General features: G+C 35.6%; 2 protein-coding genes across 3 annotated transcripts in view; both read right to left on the reverse strand.

Annotated features, from left to right (window-relative positions):
- The window catches only part of LOC106644315 (uncharacterized), a 54,659-nt gene extending 42,768 nt beyond the window's left edge, over window positions 1-11,891 (reverse strand). Inside the window, exon 1 of the mRNA XM_014359763.2 lies at window positions 11,654-11,891. The gene's annotated coding sequence lies outside the window, so the exon portion shown is untranslated. The remainder of the gene's footprint in view (window positions 1-11,653) is intronic.
- A 7,720-nt stretch (window positions 11,892-19,611) lies between these two features.
- The window catches only part of LOC106644316 (sodium-independent sulfate anion transporter), a 50,399-nt gene continuing 49,121 nt past the window's right edge, over window positions 19,612-20,889 (reverse strand). For both annotated transcript variants that reach the window (XM_014359764.2, XM_023391493.2), the window contains exon 9: window positions 19,612-19,986. In XM_014359764.2, the coding sequence (XP_014215250.2) occupies window positions 19,937-19,986 (50 nt within the window). In that variant the 3' untranslated portion in view covers window positions 19,612-19,936. The remainder of the gene's footprint in view (window positions 19,987-20,889) is intronic.

Below are 20,889 nucleotides of genomic sequence, written 5' to 3' on the forward strand. Positions count from 1 at the left end.
GGTGCGTACGAAGGAGAGGAAAATAAGGAAAATGCCACGAGGAAAAGTGAAACGGGAGAGAGCACCGAGGCGAACGTGGCGTTAAAAATGGGGAAAAAAATTATGTAGAAAAGTGAGCGAGCGTGGTAGTATACCGTTACGCATGTGTGCCTATACCTGTGTATGTGTAGTGTATGGTCGCCTTGGAACTATCCAGGCTTTTGAATAAAGAAAAAGAACGAGTGTGTTCTAGTTACCATGCAGGTGAATGTATGTAAGTAGGGTACCTAAAGGTGTATAGGTTGGTTAACGAGCCACGAGAGAGTAGGTACAGCCAAGTTGTTTCTGGCGTCACTACTCAGGTCAAAAATTTATAAGGGGATCAATGTGTTGGAGAGAGAATCGAGACTGTGCGACGATAATTATGCAAAAGTCTTTCTCGACATGTTTGTAGCCACCGTATGATATTTTTTTCTTTTTTTTCCCCTAAATAAAGACAAAGTTAAATTCAAGAACTATTCATGAAGCAAAGTTGTTTATTTTAATGTGTAAGGGTTCTATCGTATGCAGATATTCTATATATTTGTTTCATTCTTTTCACAAAACATTTGAGCCAAACACTCATTGATAATTACTGATCAGGGATAACAGTTTGCAGCTGGTTTGAGTAGTTAGCCGATATTTATACCTTGATAATTTTGCTTTTTCAATTATGTATACATAATTACATATCTTCCTATATTATACAGTCGTTTTAGTGGGTCTGTCTACACTTCCCCTCGACTCCCTTCATAGCCCCTCCACAGCCCCCCGCAGTCCCCCAACAAAAGAAGGAAAATTCGTGTTATTTCTCTGTGACCTTGACCCGACGTATTCTAGGGAAACCCCCTCATGCCCCCAGTACCCCCCACAGTCTATTCACCTACATTTTATAACCTTTACGACCCCCAAATTGACCCCCACAGAATAAAGTAGAATTCATTCGATTTTCCGTTTATTTTGAGTGAATCAATTTTTTTAATCACCTCCCACAGTTTCCGCCACAGTCTCCCAGAATTACTTAGATTGGTTGTTAGGTAACTGTTTTATTTATTGGTTTTTTTATTATAATGTTGATACCAATAAACTCTAAGAAAGCAAGAAATTTTCGTTAAACTGCAGTGTATGTGTAACGAGAACTCTTTCAAGTTTTACCACAGAACAACCTTGGGGTTGCGACTCTGTAGTACATGTAAGAATCATTCAAATAGCACTTTTGTTGTTGAAGTTCGTAAGAAATAGTTCTTGAAATCAGTTACAATATTTTTTGGCTTTGGGATAGTTTCAGTGTCGATGCTATATACGAGGCTCCTTTGTTTGTATGGATTTGTATTTTTTACTTTATTATTCATAGAGTAAAAAATTGTTTAACATTGGATGATTTAAATGTGCGAATCGTTTCTTCTTCTTTTTTCCGTAGCTAAGGAATCACTGATAATTTAGGCAACAAAGTCCGTGTGGCCATTACCAAGTAAGTTTAATGACATGTTTGGTAACATTAAACTTCACTCATACAATGAACAATAACGAAAGTGTAATTTTATTGATAACGAAAATAAATCCAATTTGGAATCAATTTTTTAAAATAGTCTTCAAAGATTATTACAAAGACTCTAATCAATATACAGACTCTAATTTTTTCCTCAGCAACAATGAACTTTTGTATATTAGATTACATACAACATAAGCTATCATATTTTCTCTAGGCGTCCATTGAATCCACTACTTACTTAAGCGAAGCGTATACACATGTACCGAACGTTTGTTGGATGCTGTACAACTGGATTTTATGCTCAATAAAGCTTCGACCAAATATTATTATGCCTCAATTTCTATGGTTCTTGTAAATCCTCCAAAATCATACTCAACAGTTAATACAATCATAAGAACGAATAACTTAGGTTGTTTTTGTCAAGAACATTACACATTATGTGATATGAAAAATCTGACTCTGCTTGTTCGTTTAGCCACTCATCTGTTCCCCACTTTTTTTTTAATAATCATGAATATGCTTGCTGCGGGGATTTCACTTGACTTTTAATGAGCGAGTGTTCATGAGCTTGGTATTTTTTCAAAAAAAAACACACGGGTGTACGAGCAAGTGGGTGAGATGTGGAACTTTTTCTGGGAAAATTTAATTTTAACTCCGGGTCGCACGGAATAGGAGATGCACCGAGCCGAGAACATAGTGGTGCGAGAAGTGGTTATAATGGATGACTGTGCGCACCCACCGTAAGACGATCAATTTCGCTTGGACAATTTCGGGAGCGTGGAACATGGGAATCTACTCGCATGGCCATTACTTTCGACTTTTGAATTAAATACGGATGAATTTCGGAGTATTTTGGACTACTATTAGATTATTCCGTGGGTCTTAGCTCGATTTACAAATGATTTTAATTTAGGCCTTCGTATTTCAAGTTATTAGAAAGTTCCATTGAAAACCGAGACATTATATGTAGTACTAAGATGGTACATTTATGGGTTTACCAGTTTGGGTGCAGAGTAAGGAGACACCGTCGTAGTCATTAGTGTACGGAAAAAATTGAAATACCGATTTTGAAAAGAAACGTGTATTTCGACGAAAACGATAGCTCAGTGCAGCGACTATTCATTATTTCGACAGCCAATCACAAAGCAGTTTACTTTGACTTTCTACTTAAACTGCTTCGAATGCAATCATATTTGAAGTGAAGCTGTAGAATGGGATAAAAATGGCTTAATTAAATCCAAACAAACGAGGCATAGGCTGGGGATGAGAAGCAAAGAATTAAGTTTACGTATGACAAAACACTTTTTTTTCATTCCAAATTATTAGTTTACTCTACAGAGATATCCAAAGTTACCAATGTCAGATGCTCCTATGTACCCATCATCAGAGACCCATAAAGCTTTGTTAGTTGGAGTTTCGTTCATTGAGGATGTTTACAAGATATTTTTCAATTCAATTGAATGTTCATATTAATACTTACTATGACTAATAAATGTTATATGCTTTCTATTGAATTTGGTCATTTTAACACAATAAGAACATTTTAAAAATTTAATATTAACTATGTTTAATCAACAACTACAGTACTAAAAACTTGCTTTCGGAAAAAAATTAAGTCTACGTAATTTTCTAAATTGGGGGTGGGTGGGATAAATTTCTGATTTATACAAAATCTACGCGGGGGGAGGAGAAGATTTAAAAAAATTTTTTAAATCGTCCACGGTATTCAGGCATGACCCCTCATCTCTCGTAGCGCTCCTGTGATAGAGTTTTATTCACATTTTTTTGTACAATACAAAAATATACGTTACGAAAGATAAAAGAGTGCTTTTTCTCCCGCGTCTGTGTTCCCACCCTCATGCTGTACGTCGGATTGTTGCGCTCTATTTTACCCGCTCTTTTTTGCTTACCAAGTCCGTCCCTCTTTTAGTCCGAACGCATGAATGAACAGAAATCTCGTCCTCAACTTTTAACATGCATTTGTTCTCCCTCGCCCACTCCGTACTTCTACTTGTACCTCGTGATGGAGCTTGCAAGGAAACAGGATATTCGACAAACAGACCGTTGAACAAAAACGTTTTTTCAAACGAGGTTGGGAATTTTTTTATCAAGTAGTGAATTGAAGCATGTTGTGGATGAATTATTATTTCATTGAAAACTTTCATGTGGTTTTTTCTAAAAGGAATTATACTGGCCAATTGAGATGTATGTATGTTTTACATGTATAAACGAAAGTAATTGTCATCGAAACTACAAGTGCGATTGTTTTTAATTGAAAATATTTTAGTGGAATTCTAAATTCGTTAAAAATTGAATTTTTGTTATAAAAAGGTTCTTGACAAAATGTTGCGTATGTTTTTGTTTGAAAAACCTGCTTTTTATATGTAATTGCTGTTTTTTAACGGAAATTTCAAAATAACACATTTTAAATAACAATTCTCAAAGAGGACGTTTTTTTACATACAAATGAAAGTAAGATTTGGAGTAAACCATAAAATGCATTTGAGCTTTATACGATGATTCAAAACAAACAATCGAATGTAACGCATATTATATTTGCTTTATTGCACCTATTTACCGATGGAAAAAAAATCATTTGGAGTTCGAATGCGTGTCATCAAAGCATGTACATAAGTCACTCAATAAAAATACGTTGGGTATCTGATTTCAAATGCAATGGTGTTCAATGATTAATTTGATAAACTTTTTTACAATATTATTTTATTGAAAGCACCCACAAGTGATTATGTTTCATTCAAATATTAAATTTAAATTTAATAGTGATGCTCCAAAAATCCAGTGATGAAGACCCAAGAATCTCAGTTGGAGCCCACAAAGAAGGAACTCGGAAGGTAAAAGCTAAGAAAACCTAATTTTGAAAAATATCGAAAATCCTGATGTAAAACACACCGGTCGATCAAACTGTTGGCACGAATCTTTAGCGACAGTACATTATGCATGCGATTGTTTAAAGAAACCCGACATTCTCCTGCGAGAATCTGAAATTACAGCTGTGGTATGTGCGAGCTAGTAATCAAAGTACAAAAGTAATAAGCCAGTACGCCATAGTAGGCTTATTCAAATAACTCGACCGCGTATCCTCAAATTGCCAGAGCTAGTATGGCGAAAAAGGGGAAAGGGAGGGAGGGAATGTACATATACATACATATATATGTGTGCATGTATTTACAAATGCCAGCTCACCTTTGCACACATGAGCCACGAATGCGTTTCTTTCTACAAATTTACATTCGTACGGATTCACTTTTACATATACGTATAGTCCAGCGGTCGTGACTCGTGCTATTACCGTTATTATCACTGCCATTGTTGTTATAATCTGGCCTAGTTATAAACTGTCAGCTTTCTTTGTCGTTCTGGAAATCAAATGTTGTACTTACAACTGCATGTAGGTAAATGTAAGTTGGACTGTTCGTTGGCAAAAAAAATCTAAACGGGACTTGGTGGCTTAATTCAATAAATCGACCGATATATATAAGTTCTTGCAAAAATAGTTCGTGTTCAGTTTTTTTGAAGAAATCCCGAAAACAAATATGGGGACGAAACAAATTTAAGTACAAAAAAATTTTTTTTTTTTTATTGAAGGTATCAATTTGTTTGATCACGATTTTTTCACAATTTTGAACTCCATACCTTTTCATGTAGCGCATTAATAGCCAATAAAGATCTGAAAAAATAAAGGGAACGGCTTTGAAAAGGGTAACATCGACGTAAAAGCGTAAATTAAAATTTTTTTGAAAATGGAAAAAACTTCCGTCATTTTTCGCACTTATATCTCGTGTACTATGGAAAAAAGTTTATTTGCATTCGTGTCAGGATAATAAGTGTTTTAATCCACCCAAATGTTTTTGATTTCTTGATTTTCAGATAATATTTGCATGTCATTCTATATTCATGTATTCTGATGTACCTTTATATGAATTTCCCTTACTGAAAGTAAGAAAGTTCTGTCCTTTCGCAAGAATATAGGTATTGTAAACATACTACAAAAGTTTTTTAATTTACTATGGAAATAAAAATTTATTTTTATACAATTAACAATCACGATGCTGAGTTGCCTGCAAAATTAAGTTTGAGCAAACAAAAATTTTATGTAATAGCTCGCAATCTTTCACACCATGTATTTTAAATTCTGGTCAATCGAAGCAATACTATCATTTCGGTCAATTGAAACAAATATTATTTCTGCCAACAGGAAAAATAAAGTTGTCGATGAAGCTGGATTGTTTAATATTTTCAGAGGCAAGAATTATTTTCGTATGAAATTTAAATTTTCAATCTATTACAACTCAGTCACTTTTTGTTAATTGGAAACAATTTTTGTTCTTTGATGTTCCAATATTAGATTTTGGACCTGTTAAGTATGAATTCACTTTTAATTAAGTTTTTATTAATAATCATTGAGTAATATTATTATATTGAATGATAAAATTATCTTACTCTATAAACTATCGTAAGACGTGCATATAGATATACTTGTGGCTCGAAACCTAAATCTCGGACCTTTGCCACCGCAATCATTGAAAAAAATAACTTGAAAATCTACTTTTGATCTTGGCCTCTTACGGAAGGTCGCAAAACTTATATCGTAAGTTACATGATATCCCAGCACAAATGCTGCAGTTCAGCATGAAAAATTGGGGAGCCGATAAAAGAAATCATGAACTTTCTCATGATAGAAAGCTGTTTGGGTATAGTTGCCATGGAGTTTTATGATATTTAGCGGATGTATTGAATATCTGTTTTAGTTACGGCAAGTGAAGCATCCGAATAGGCAACCATATTTGATCAAAAGTCAGGACATCCAATGAGAAGCGGTATTGAAGTATCTAGACTCTTCTTGTACTAACTACGAGCACATGTCAGTCCGCCGACCGTTATATTTTAATTAACCACAGTTCTATTTTCATACAGCAGTTTATGGAACTGGTTCTTGTTACAAGATATTGATAGAGTTTATCGAAACAAAATCATTCAAGAGAAAACATATCAGCAGAATAACGAGAAAATAAGGGTCACGGGGCTCTTCAGGTAAACAGCACGTATCGGCTTATACCTATATGTATGGCACATCCGCATGAGCTCACTAACCTTGCCTTGCCGGGCTTTTAATTCATTTCGACTTTTTAACAAAGAGAGTGTAGTAATCACTCCAAAATAATTTGAATTCGATAAAGCATACAAATGTCGGGTAAGAAGTACCGATTCCATAAATAACTACATAAAAGCAGAATTCTGGATTAAATAAGATAGAACCGTTGCCATGAGATCCAATGCTTTGATACTGTGAAATTTGGTACTGAACTCCGGCATTGGCAGCGCCACCTGAGGTGTGCTCGTAGTCAATAGTGTTGATACTGTTGATAGTGTGACAAGCCACCTTAGTTTTTTCTCCAGTTCTCTATTTCTCGACGAAAAAAGTGTTATTGATGATTCTATACATGAATATTTGATTATCCGAAGCCCGACTTGGTCTAAGGCGAAGCGTGGCAGCCGTGACGCATCACGTATTCACGCAACCTAATCATATATTCGATTACTATACCGATCGATAGACATAGAACCTTAGATTAAATACTTAGATTGTTATTTGTTCGCTTCACGCTCTGTACACCAACGAGTCATCGTTGTGCAATACAGTTATCTGACATATGGTGCATCTCAATAAAATTAGAGAGAAAATAAACCAGCATTCACGTAAATGCAACGTACATATTTTTACGATGCCTTGACAGTAAAAATCTATCGATCGAGCCGACACTGACCATAAACGCGCTCGTGGCCAAGTCTATTTTCAGGAGGCCTGGAAACGCCGTTTTGAGTGCGATCCGAGATTCGGAGGACGGAGGAAATGACAGGGAGGTGGGATGGGGTGGGGTGGGCTATATGCAGCCCTGGTCACGCGCGAAACTCCGCCTGCTGTCTTTTACAGCCTGTGCCGACGCTTTTGCTTTTGTTATGCCAGACGAGTTGATGATGATAACAATACATTTTCTGGGCCAGTGCTTTTCTACTATTGGGTGATGGATCGATTCGCTAATGTTTGTGTATTACCGAGAAACGGGTTGGTTGGCAAAACCGAGATTTTTGGCATTGAAGTGACATGGTTGAATGCATTTACAGGTTTTTCGGATATCCTACTTTTCACATTGGGAATCAGTAGAGCTGACTATATTACGTTAGAATAGATTATTGTTGTACTTGTTTATACAAGTAATTTGATGTTTGAAAGTTAGTTGTGTAAATATTGAGCCATCGAAAAATAATTAACCATTTGTTAGAGATTAGTAGACAAGTTTTTCCGTGTCTACAGTTTGAAACACTATTTCGTATTTAAATAGACGTGAATGCCACATATTTCGGTTAATCAGAATAAAAATTTGATCAGAAACGTTTTAAAAAATATGAACAACAGTCTAAATTGAGAGACAATATGTTAAGCATGAATTTAAATTTCTTGAAGGAATTTTAAAAAGCCTACCATTAATAAATAGTTTAACATTACCTCAAGTTACTCAGTAGTTCATCGTCAGTGTTTTTTGACGTGGTTTAACCAGACACTTTTTTTGACAAGAACTTGTTTATTTATCGCAGATGTTTGTGTGAAAGTCAGAGATAGAATTGTTTCAATCTATATATACGTGGTGTGTTTAAAGGCAATGACAATAATTAGTAACATAAGAGGAAAGACTATTCAAGCAAGTCACAACGCTACGTTATCTGATTCAAGTATATTGAGCTCGCGTACCTGGGCATGGGGTCCGAATGTTTACTTAGTATATTGTATGTAGAAGTACGGATAGCAAGTGTGTGGATTTCACGTATCACACACGTCATATGAACAGTGGACAGTTTTGTAAATTATATGTTAAAATCTTCAAAAAAATACGAGAAGGATCTAAAATTAGTAACGAACGCCACACCTATACCAGAATCATAATTCCACATCTCGTAGATGCTTACAGTTGTATTTAACTTGCTCCAGTTTATGCGAAACGTTCTGCATCCACTCTTGTTTTTGAGAAGGGACATGTTCAGAATTTTTTTATGCTGTCCAACTTCATTGGGCATACTTTTCAGAATAAAAACAAAGGGTATTAGAAGCACGTTTCGTCTGAAATAGACCAAGTTGAAGACAATCGATGTCAAAAGGACATTAGATTTTGTGACTGTAATTAGTGAATCTTAAATATCCTTTTTAAATTTAGTTTTTTTTTTCGTCTCGTGATTTTTTGAAGATCTGGACGTGTGCCTTCACGTGAGCGAGTATCACTTCTATAATCCTGTATTTATGATTGTTTTAAAGTTCGATACATACATGTAAGTCCAGGAGCAAAGTCGGTGTCTTTGAAAACCAAAATTGTATTCCAAATATAAAATTTCATGATTGTGTATTTGATATTTAAGACATAAATATTTGGAAATTCATTTGAAATTTTGATACGTCAGAAAAAATGGATAGTACCATATTTATATTTCCAGGACTGTTGATGAAACTGATTAGTGACGCTCATGTTAACAAATATTGCCTTAGACTCTTCAAAACTGTGGCAAATTCTAACCTTGAAGGATACTTATTTATTAGTTCCTGTAACAGCTAACGACTAATGCGTGTTACTCAAACTGAGGAGTTTTTTGCATTATTTCTTAGCTTATTGAAGAATTCTCGGACTGAGAACTTGCTTACTAAGACGGATCGATAACATAATATTTGAGTCTCAAATGCAGTGTGACTCGGTTTCAGATGCATCCACCTGCTATTAGACCTATAGTAACACTATAATAATCATTATAATGCTCAAAAATACTACTGACATAATTTTTATTAAGTAACTACACTTACTAAGAATACCTACATAGGTCATTAAATTTTTTTTTTTTTTTTAATTATGGTCTTGGAAGCGAGGATCTTCCACAACCTTTGTGTGAAGGCAGTGGCCAATGCTATATTAGTTTTTACCTGTTCGGCTTTTGTAACTTTTCACTGGAATGCATTCCCAACAAAAATCTTTTCAGATCTACTCCTTGTCAGTTCAATTGACATTCTGATTCTAAATTGTCTTTTTAACTAGCATTCTAACCTATGAGCTAACGCTACTATTATTATTATTGTTGTTATTTTTATTGCTATTTCTATTATTAATATTATTATTGCTATTCTTATTACTATTATTATTATTATTATTATTATTACGAAAACTGAGCTTGATATGTTGGGCTCTTTAGAAGTAATGTGATCAATTAATAGTGTCTTTAACTTATACTATGTTAAAATATAATTCCAAAACCTTTTAATAATTTATCTTTAATAATTTAAGAAATAGTAGCAAATCTGCACACTCTAATACATAAGCATTAAAAGGTACAGTTCGCTATACAAGTTTGCCAGAATGAAAAAATGTAGCTCTGAGATTTAGGGAAGTTCTTTTTATAATACTGAGCTTATATTTTTAGTTATTGGATAATCCCTTTTTTTCATTGCAATATAAATCTAAAAATCTACATGGTCGTATGTAAATCACGTAGTTAATAACAATACGCGAAATAGCTTACACGTAGCAAGTTATAGTCATAACTTTTACGTTAACAGTGACAGTAAAAATTATCTGCACGTTTTAAATTAACTATTCATGGAGACAAACATTATGTTCTAGTCAAAACGTTTCCCGTATTGAATTCTTCTCATTATATATACATTTTCTCAACAAATTACCCATGAATATTCATACCTCTTATTCACTTGGCTGTTTTAATTTAAACGCATACGTTGGCTGAGATAATTTTGAATTGCGATAAAATTATTACTGTGCATGCAGCGATAATTAAATGATACACCATTAATTCAGAAAGCCTCAGTCGTTAAATCTCAGAATCACTTGAATATTTTGTTGATTTTAATACTTTGTCCAATGATAACATGACTAACTGAAAAAATGATATTAAACTGTAACTTAATTAAAAGGCATAAATTAAATCTTATTGCAGGAACTGTATAAAAAATTAATTTCTAAAATACTTATCGTCATTCTTATAAGATTCGTACAGTTTGCTTTTAATTACTGCATCACCTTATAAGTAGTATATTTTGTAATACAAACAGTACTTGTACTTAAAAAATTTATAGATTTTAGCACAAAAGTGTCTGGGAATTTCGTACTGTAAATTATACAAGAAAAAAAGTTATAAATGTCTCCGTATTACGGTGTTTGGTACACACTTTTACAGGCATACTTACATACTGTTAACACTGTTACTCATATTCCATAAAAACCCTAAAAAAAAAATTGGTATGTGTGGTAGGCATCAAATTTCTTTTCCTCGCTACTATCGTTTGTAACAATAGGATTAAAACCGACAAGCTTCTGACAAGTCATTGATAGTATCTGTCATTTTTCGCTTGCCAATCCCATCTTGAATTTAGTATGAAAATTAAAGTCGACCCTATACAAACAACTCCTCGATCCGCTTGTAGTTTGTTTGCTGTCCCACAGGAGCTTACAAACTAGGCTAATCACCATTAATCCCATATAAATATTCAAACTTCCATCTCACCTCGTAAACTAACATGAACGAGTTCCTTCCCCCAGCTATACTTTCCGTTCACCAGTGCCGCTGACTTGGAATATTCCCAGTTCGCAACTTGCTAGCGTTCATCGTGCACAACATAAATATACCGATCATCTGTACATTGATAAATACAATATGCACCAACTATGATCGATTTAAAAAAAAAAAAAAAAAAAAAAAGATTCTCCATGCGATTGTTCATTCACTAAATCTATCTGCTTCTAGCTCCCTGAAGTTTGATTGGCACGTTTGTTAAACTCGTGACCAACCAGACTAAAACCCCATTCAAAATACATGGAGCTTTATCGAGAAAAAAAGGGCACAAGACATTGTCTGCTACCGAAAGCTATAGTATAGGCGTCCATGTGCTCAACAGTCCGGTCACCTGTCCCCCGATTCCCCTTATGCTCCTAAACCAATGGCTCGATTCTTTTTCTTTCTTTTCATATAGATGGTAAACACGTGGTAAACAAGGACTATACAAAAGAAAAGAAAATCTCAAAAAAAAAAAAATCCCTAAAAGCTCTCGAAACAGATATAATTAAAAATACTCACATTGGCGAACGCCCCGCGAGTTTTGGCCGCAGGAGCGGTGGGGTCGACGGCGCCGTAGTTGGCCCTGCACTGGCCGGCAGCGCTCAAGGAGGCCACGATAGCATCAGCCGCTGCAGCAGCCGCGGCGGCCGCGCTAGCAGCAGTCACCTCGCGGGCCGGTGCCATCGGTACTTGCAGCGTGCACCACTGCGGGTAAGTTGCAGCCTCGGCTGGAAGATTTTTTTTTTTTTTTTTTTTTTTTTTTTTTTCTTTATCCACCCGTTTCCAGTTCTTCTGCCGAAAGACGCGCACTCGGAGGCACAAGGTGCTTCCTACACACGCATATCCGAGGGCTGCAAGACACAAGCAGATCGCCAAGGAGCACGCGCGCGCCGTTTCCCGATGGACGTCGGACACGCTCAAGGCATACCCGCACGCGTGTCCAAGCTGCCCCTCCTGTCAGCTACGCGAATAACCCCCGCTCAATCGTCCTTTTTTTTCCACTGACAAGCTCGCGCGTGTGTTTGCAAAGGACTCGAGGAGGCTGGCGCGGTGTACGTATTCGCGTATAGCGGGTCTCGAGGTTTAGGCTGGTCTGCGCGAGGGACGAGACGTTTCGGGGGAGGGGGTGTAAGGAAGGGGGCTCCACGAGAAGGACGAAGATACGGCCGTGGAAAATGGCGAGAAGAGACTGAGCGCCAGAGCTCGCCAACAAGTTCCGTGTGCCAACATCTGCGCACCCTCCCTCTCTCTCCCACTACTGCTACGCGCCCCTCGCCCCTACCCTGCACGGCTTACGGGGTGGCTATACGTGTGTACGCCGCGGGGGTGCAAAGCGTGGATTTGGGGTGTGTATAAGTGCGTCTATATGCGCGTTGGTGCTCGAGTGGAACGGTTGCGCGCGGCTCCGCGCTGGGAAAAGTCAAGGAAAAGCCAGGATGGAGGGGGCTGGGGGCGCATCGCCTCCCACTCTTTGCTTTGCCATCGCCAGTATATAGTGTGACTCTTCTTTACATGGGTGGTAGCGCGAAAAGTCCAACTTTACGAATAGGTGGGACATAGTTTTGGACAAACTGGAAATTTTTGGGACAAACTATGTTGACATTTTTTGAGCGCTTTTGTTGATACCAGTGTATTTTGTTATAAAAAAAAATCTGACTAGAGTTGCGGTCGAAAAAAAAAGGAAAAGAGTATACTTGCATGTACACCATACCCGTCGAATGATTAATTTTTTAATTGGCCCAAGATGGGCACTTTTGACGAATTCCATGTTTGTCGACGCATATTTCGTATTTCTGTAGAGCAAAAAAGTGTTTTGTACCTGTACGAGAAGAGGGAAAACTCGCAGAGTTTAGAAAAATGTTGGGACATGAAACATTCAACAAGTAATTGTTGAAAGCTGGCACATGCGAGACCCCAGGTTTTGCGAAATGACCCGTATGCATCAGAGACGCACAAACGTGGGGCTGGAGCGCTCAAAGGTGTACACACCGGCGCCCACCCCCCAACCCACCATCTTCCCCTCGTTCTCATTGTATATAGGGGCGATCGATCGTTGATACATATACCACCTGTATGTTTGTACACGTACACGAGGGACCACTTCGGCTCTTTCCACCGTCTCACCAACGACTGCCGGTGTAATGTACGAGTGTGTTTAACCACGTTTGTATACATCCTTTAAGGACACAAACACATGAACATCCCTATGTGTTGTGTGCACGTGTGCAAAACGAAAAGTTAAACGTTAAAGGAAAACAGGCGCACCGGCACGGGACATGATATGTAAGCAGATCGGGAGAATTGAATGTTTACCAAAAGTTGTCCAATGTGAAATCCAAAAAATATAACAAGCTGCATTTGACATTTATTGAAAGATATACTTGTAACTGTTAAAGAATCATATTTTAGGGTTCATCGATCGATCAGGGCTCGGAAAAAGCGGTTTATTAGGCTACGAAACAAATCTATAGTTTCTTATTGCGTATAAGTCTATGATATTTATGATTTTGTATTTTTAAACTCCACATTCATCTGCTTCAAAGTTAACCCGGAACTTAAAACTGTAAGTTAATTTCATTTGCTGACAACCTACGCGTGGCTGCAATTCTAATATTACAGCGTGGATAAAAAAAATTGATGTGATTTGTGATCCAAAAAGTCCTAATGTGTTAAAATTCTGTTTTACACGAAATTTGGTTTTTTATACAATTTAGACATGTGCTGTAACATCACTCTTTTGAAAATACTGACATTTATGAGTACATTAGCAAACCCAACTATAACCCTATGCGAAAACCTTCTGTAGTGGAATCACCAGTCAAAGAGAGAGAGATCAGCAAAAGTGTTGTTACAAGGAAGACTTTCACTAAAAGGGTACCCGTTACATGATGCAGAGACACGAGAGTGTACCACCTAAGCGGAAACGCAAAGAGCTTTCTCTCCCGTGCACGTATACTTATGCGCTTGTACGGGCGGACCCAGCTGCTACAGTCTACAGCTTGAGACCATTTTGAACTCTCGCGCGCGCTGGAGTTGCATCCCGGAATCGCATCGCCCTCGAGTGGTGGAGGGACCAGTGGGTTCTGACGTTGCCGAGTCTCTGGTGCGTATGATGTTTCGTGCGAAGATTTCCTGTCCTTTGTTCGAAGGGACTCGTTTGAGTGGGAAGTTACTGGGCTTGAAGACTTTTGCAATATCAAGGGAGGAAAGGTTTTTTTTTTTTTGTATAGCTCATAACTTTAAAAGTTTTTCAAGTTTTATTTTATTTATGAATTCTTACAAAGTAAGGCGGATGGTATCGAGTTACGCAGGTAGGAGAGTTACGAGAAAATGCGGTGGACAAAGAGACGTGAAATATCCAAGGGTCACAACTCTCCATCAGGAGCTCAAAGTTTTGTACTTGAAAGGTGCCAGTCATTTACTCCCGGCTATTTAACAACTGTGCTTCTAGCTTCGTGAATTTTTGAATGTCATTCCAAGTCCCGTAATAGTCATACTGCAAGTCTTAGTTGTTTAAAATATTTGTGGTTTAAAAAAAAAAAAACTACTGAAAATTAGTCTGCACGAAGCATTTCATAAGTGATTGCTTTATCAAGAGAAAACTTTGTAATGGACGAAAAACTACATATTGAGATAACATGTTTTAAATATGTTTTCTGTAGTTTGGAATCTAAGGATAATATTCTGACAAAAATTTATATCTGAGTGCATGAGTGTGTATGTATATGTATCATTAGTCAAAATTATCTAAGAACTCCATTGACCGATTTTTGTGAGCCTTGGTCTACTTATTTCGTTTTTTCAATATCTATCACCACTAAAAAATCTAATTTTTGTTTCATCAATTATTTTTTGTTTTTCATTTCAATTTTATCGATTTCAAAAAATCAGATACTCAACTAGACATATTTAAGAATTATATTGATACATGTCAATAAAAAGATAATTTTTTTTTTTCTTGGATACACATCACCACTTACAGACAAAATATTGATTCTTTTTTTTTCCTTTCAATTTTATTGATTTTGAAAAACAATTTTTGGTTTAGGATACATTATAACAGTAATGCAACGAACATGATGAATATTATTTATATTTAAAATAGAACGAGTCCACAAAACAAAATTATAAAAAACAGATGAGAAAGCTTTGTGTCAATAAATTGGCAGTCATTTATTTTTGATCTTTTGTTAAAATAATATTTAGAAAATTTTTGCTTCACTGATACTGTTAAAAAAAAGGTCGATACCATCTGCTGAAGTTTCGGCGACTAACCTACGCTTCTCTCCACGGTCCTTACGCAACAGATACTGTTAAGTAAACAAAAACGATAAATTTTCATAACAGATTTTTTATGCAGAAAACTGAAAATGTCATTTATAGATAAATTAAGTTGTTTCGCAATGTGGAAGGCAAGATACCATCATCCTTTTAATTAGAAAAAAAAGTAAATAAACATTGTACATTATTCTCGTAAGTAAGCCTAATTAATTTAGACGTTAAAACGTTGAAATAATTTCAACCTGAGTTTTAATAATTCCTTTTTTTTTCTTTTTTTTTTTTTAATAACGCAAGGTTGTTCTTTGAAAATGAAGATATACAGATTTATGAACTTTGATAAGGTATCAAATACCAACTTTTAACATTTTTGCTGTTACTAAGAAAGAAAATAATTTTAAGCTCCAAAGCATTGAATTTCAAAGTCCACATTCCGGAAATTTCAAGCTGTTTTTTAAGTACAAATTTTAAACTTATTCGTCCCTGTACAATATTTTTATATCTTTTTACACAGTAAAAAATCGACACATATATTATAAGTTGGATTAAAAATATAGTTGGATCAATTAACTATCATACTAAGAGCACACTAAGAAAAAATCAAACTATTTCAGCTGTGAAGCAATGCTGAAATTGCACCACGTGTTGCAGAAGATGAATGGGGTACATGTTAGAAGAAATGCCTCTATAATAATTGGCTCTGACTTCACACCTGTCGGAAGTGCATAATACTGTGCTCATGCCATTTCCTCCGTACAGGCACTGCAGCTTCATCTTCATAGCTAGAACAGTACGATTTGTTTTCTCAGTGTTAGGCCTAACATAGAGATACACATAACTCTGGTCTTATCGTTTTCTGTCTCATCCACTTTTTTTCATATACATAGCTTGACTGTCGTAACCGTATATGTGACTGTATTACCCTTACATTTTTTTTCTCTCTTCAAACTCGCGTAAGTGCCACAATGACTTTTTCCCCATTTTCTTCTCTTGCACACCACTTTGCCAAAGTTTTGAAACGGAAGAGGAACTGACTCCAACTCACTGAGAAACCTTCTACGCCACTACTACCATGGCGTTATTGGTTTCGTGTTAGGGGATTTATTTGTGGGATAAATAGGTCTCTCTTTCTGACAGTGACTTGATCCTTTTTTTTTTTTTTTGTGTCCTCTTCTCCTCTCTCATTTCGTCCGCTTATTTCCGATCTCAGAAAAATGAAGCTCTTACAAACTTTTTTGATCTTTGTATTTTGTACGCCTTTGATACTCTGTCAGAAAAGTGGTATTAATCGACAGTCAAGGGAAAACATTTTTTTATTATTTGCTAAGTGTGTGTATGTTACTTAACTATTATGAGCCAAAAGTATTTGATAAGATTAACTTGCAGATTTGATGCTACATTTTTTTTCTACTGTAGTTTTTTTTTAAAAGTTATCCTGAAGATATTATTTAAAGATCGTATATTAAAGTTGTGTCATTGAATATTTTATAAAACTATTTTTTAAGGCTTTCTTATTACAATTTTTCAGTTTTGTTATTAAACATGCAACCTTTTAATTTTATATCGGTGAATACTTGATATGGGTATGTGATCTGAACGAAGAGCTAAAAATAAAAAAACAAGTAAAAAACTGAATAAATAATATTAAAAAAATATGGTGATGGACTGTTTTTTTTTTTCTTTAATAAAGGATTTATACAATAATAAATTTGGGTTTTCATTTAGTTATCCCAATTTCCTTTAAGCTCCAAATACAAATATACATTTTTTAACAATGAGTACTAATTTTATCACATATGGACATTGAAACTCGATGAAAAAAATTTTTTACTCCAACGTAGTTAAAAGGGCATGATTTTATGTATGATGCAGTTTTATTAAAATTGTACAGAAATAACATCCGTTTTTTAGTTGATTTAATTTAAACGGTTAGAGTAATAGGTGTGAGAAAAGCTCGAGCCAACCAAACCACTGTAGACTCACCTAAAAAGTGAATCAAGGAGAAACAAAGGAGAAAGAAAGAACCGTCGACTTGGATTCCAATGTTAAAAGCAGAAGCCTTATTATTGTCATCGCCATGAGTACTCCTGTGTAGGATTAGGATCATCGTTGCGGTCAACCTTCTAAGATCTTGCGACTGCGTGCGTGCAAGCAGCGGCTAACCAACGAACATAATAGTAAGTTAAGTTCAGAAAAACCACAAATTATTAAAACATTGTAAATGCGAGTCTAAAACTTTATTACTTATACTATTTGTAAAATCAACTATTTCCAGCTTTTCTAAATTCATTAAATCATCAGATAAGACATAACTTGGTTGTTGATTAATTTTACTTTCTTAATTCAGAAATATCTCAATCACTACATAATATGAAATATTCCAAGACTCAAAAGTCTAATTGATAGAAACATAATTCTTACTTTAATTAATGAATTGAATGCCAAGGAAATTTTAAATGGATAACATATGACAAAGACTGCACACATACTATTCCGTGAAACCTAACACCACAACGCCCAGTCAACGATTTAAAAGAAAAATATACTGTAAGTAAAAGCAAATAAGGCCTTTGGACCAATGGCTGGTTCCTGACGAACAAGAATTAAATTTATTTGTTTGTAGAACGAATCTACGAGTTCCACCCTTCACTTAGAAGTTTGGACGTAACATTATCTACGAGGGTAAAATCGTTACATATTTTTAGATAACCGAAGGCTGATACAGATGTACAATAGTAGCAGAACCCCATTGAATAAAAGTTCGATTCTCCGGGTCCCCACGAGGGATCGTCGCTCTAATAAGCCTTGGAGGAAAATCTCTTCTCTATCCCTGAGATTCCAATAGCGAGGAGTTTTTGCTTGTTCAGAGACATTTGAACCAACTACCAATAAAAGTGCTGATGGAGGTTTTTCAAATAGCATCACAGTTTCGGAGAAAGGACGCAGAAAGGTGGAGGAAAGCACTTCCGTGAACATTGGCTTTTACCACGCTGTCACACGTTTTTCTATACGTACGTATAAACGTAATCGTACTCGAACATAATGAAACAGTACAGTTCACGTGTCTGATTGTTTTTTTTTTTTTTTTTTTTTTTTTTTTTTTTTTTTTTTTTTTTTTTTTTTTTTTTTTTCTTTGCGAGGCCTTTCGCGTGTGTATATTGCTTTTTCAATGTCCATCGATTGATCCAGCGTAAGTACTATTGTACTACTTCTATCTTTTCATGCTGGATGTCGAATTTTTATCAGTTTTTCCGTGTTTTGGCGCTTTTTTGGTGTCAACGGTGCGCTGCTGGACCATTAGCCCAAGTTTTCGCCCTTTTCTGTCACAAGTAAAAAATTTTTGAATAGTAGAGTTATTTTAATACCATCGTTTGCATATGACTGGAAACAATAAAGAAAACAACGATGATTGTCTTTGTGCCTTTACAACACGATTGTTTTATTGATTCATTATTAACTCGTATTTGTACATATAGTTGTCATTATCAGTTTTCGACAGAAAATAGTATAGTTTTCCTACTTGGAAGTTTTTTTCTACCTTTGGACAGTGAATCCAACCGGAGAAAACACAAGCAGCTCTAGTGCTTGCCCAGACAACATGCGTCACCACGTGCGATACCACAATTTCCCACGACATAATGTAAAAATTTTAATAGTACTATCGATCCGACAATTCTTGTACAAGCTTTATTGATATCATGCAACCAAAAACTTCTTGCAAAAATTTCCTTGTCATTTTACTACTTAATTAGTTGAAAATGACATCAGCTTGAAGAATAGTAAATAAGTTATGTAATACTGAATAGAACCGACGTAAGCTATACAGTATAAGACATACTTTTTATTCAAATTATTTTTATCTACGTAACAAAGCAGTATTGATGTTGCCTATGTATAAACGAAACATCAAAAATTTATTGTAACATTCTCATTCCTCTAGTATTAACTTGTTGTGAAATCTGCACAACAGTGATTATAAAAATACTTTTGTTGAGAAATCTTAAGTATAAGTGAAGACCAATCTAACTTTGTTGACAAAAAAAAGAAAAAGAAAAACTCGAGGAATGGTTATGAAATATTTATCCTTACGTTGATATACAATACTTCATCATTACTAAACTTAATCTCACTCTTTCGACCACGTATACAAAATACATTTTACATCCAAACATTCATTAATACACTAGAGTCAGAAAAAAAAAAAAAAACAGTTATATTTCAGTAACAAACAAAGTTGTAGCGCTCCATTGAAAAACGTCCATTAGTCTGAGTACAAAAAAAAAAAACCACGAGCAGAATAGCAAACTATAGTTATATATGCCCCCCGTTGCGGTAAAAAGGTACACAGCAAGAGCAGACGTTTGCCAAAAAAAAAAAAAAAAGCGCTAGCTGGTGGCAGAGCTTGCGGTCACAGCGTGTTATCTTGCCCAGCGCCTCGTCCACTCCGTATGCATGGAACTTGCTTTCCTCTCTCGTTTTTTTTTTCCACGCTCCTGCATTCATTCGAGCCCGGCTTGGACAGGCTCACGCAGGCGACTCGTTCTTAATTGTTTCGCCAGACGTCGCGACCTCATCTGAAAACAAACAAACGGAAAAAACGAAATTATTAATCACGCGATTTTGACTGTCGGGACTGGGTGACGTGTTATTTTTGCTTCCACTAAACGTTTCATGAGTACGGCGCGCCTGAATTATCGATATTTTTCTAAAACTACGGAAATACGCCGATAACGTCCTTTGACGGACAGCCACTTTTACCTCTGGCATTTATTTTAAATTAACTGTTGTCGGGAGTATTTTTGAAGGAGAAAAGTTCATTGTAAACAGTGTATCGTCGTGTACTTAAGAGTAAATAACTGACCTACGAGATACACTCTTCTTTTGTTAAAAAAAAAAAAAAAAAAAAAAAAAAAAAAAAAAAAAAAAAAAAAAACTTGAAACACTTAAAACAGATTTTGATCATACCTATACAAATTATTAATTACAAGAAAAATTTTTGTTAGTCATTCCATTTTTTATCACATAAATTTATAGGGTTTGTAGGGGATGACAACTAGCTTCGATTTTCTACTGTGTGAGCAGTGTGAGTGAGGCTTTTATAGCTACAGTAATATTACAATTAGAATCACATTTCTAAATAACATTGAGTTGAGGGGTACTGTGGGTTAAAACTTAAAACTAATCCTTAATCCTAAGTTGGTTTCATGGATTAAATTTCAGTGAAGACCATCGGAAAAAAAATCTGAGCCACTGGGAATCAAACCCACGACCCCTTAAGCTGCGTTGTTTCAATGACTAGTACGCTAGCCAATTGTAAATTTTTACTTCGTTCAACTTCCAATAATACTCTAACTTAAAACCATTGACTCAAAGAGTCTCGTTGATGAGCGTTTACAGTGACGTTTTCAAAGCGTTGTCCATTTCCATTTGAAAATTTTCAAAACAACAAAAACTCCCTCTTCCCGTCGATAACCGCA

The sequence above is a fragment of the Copidosoma floridanum genome, unplaced genomic scaffold (genome assembly GCF_036245765.1).
Source record: "Copidosoma floridanum isolate Cflo_tuat_1 unplaced genomic scaffold, Cflo_Japanese_pri ptg000011l, whole genome shotgun sequence".
Taxonomy (NCBI): domain Eukaryota; kingdom Metazoa; phylum Arthropoda; class Insecta; order Hymenoptera; family Encyrtidae; genus Copidosoma; species Copidosoma floridanum.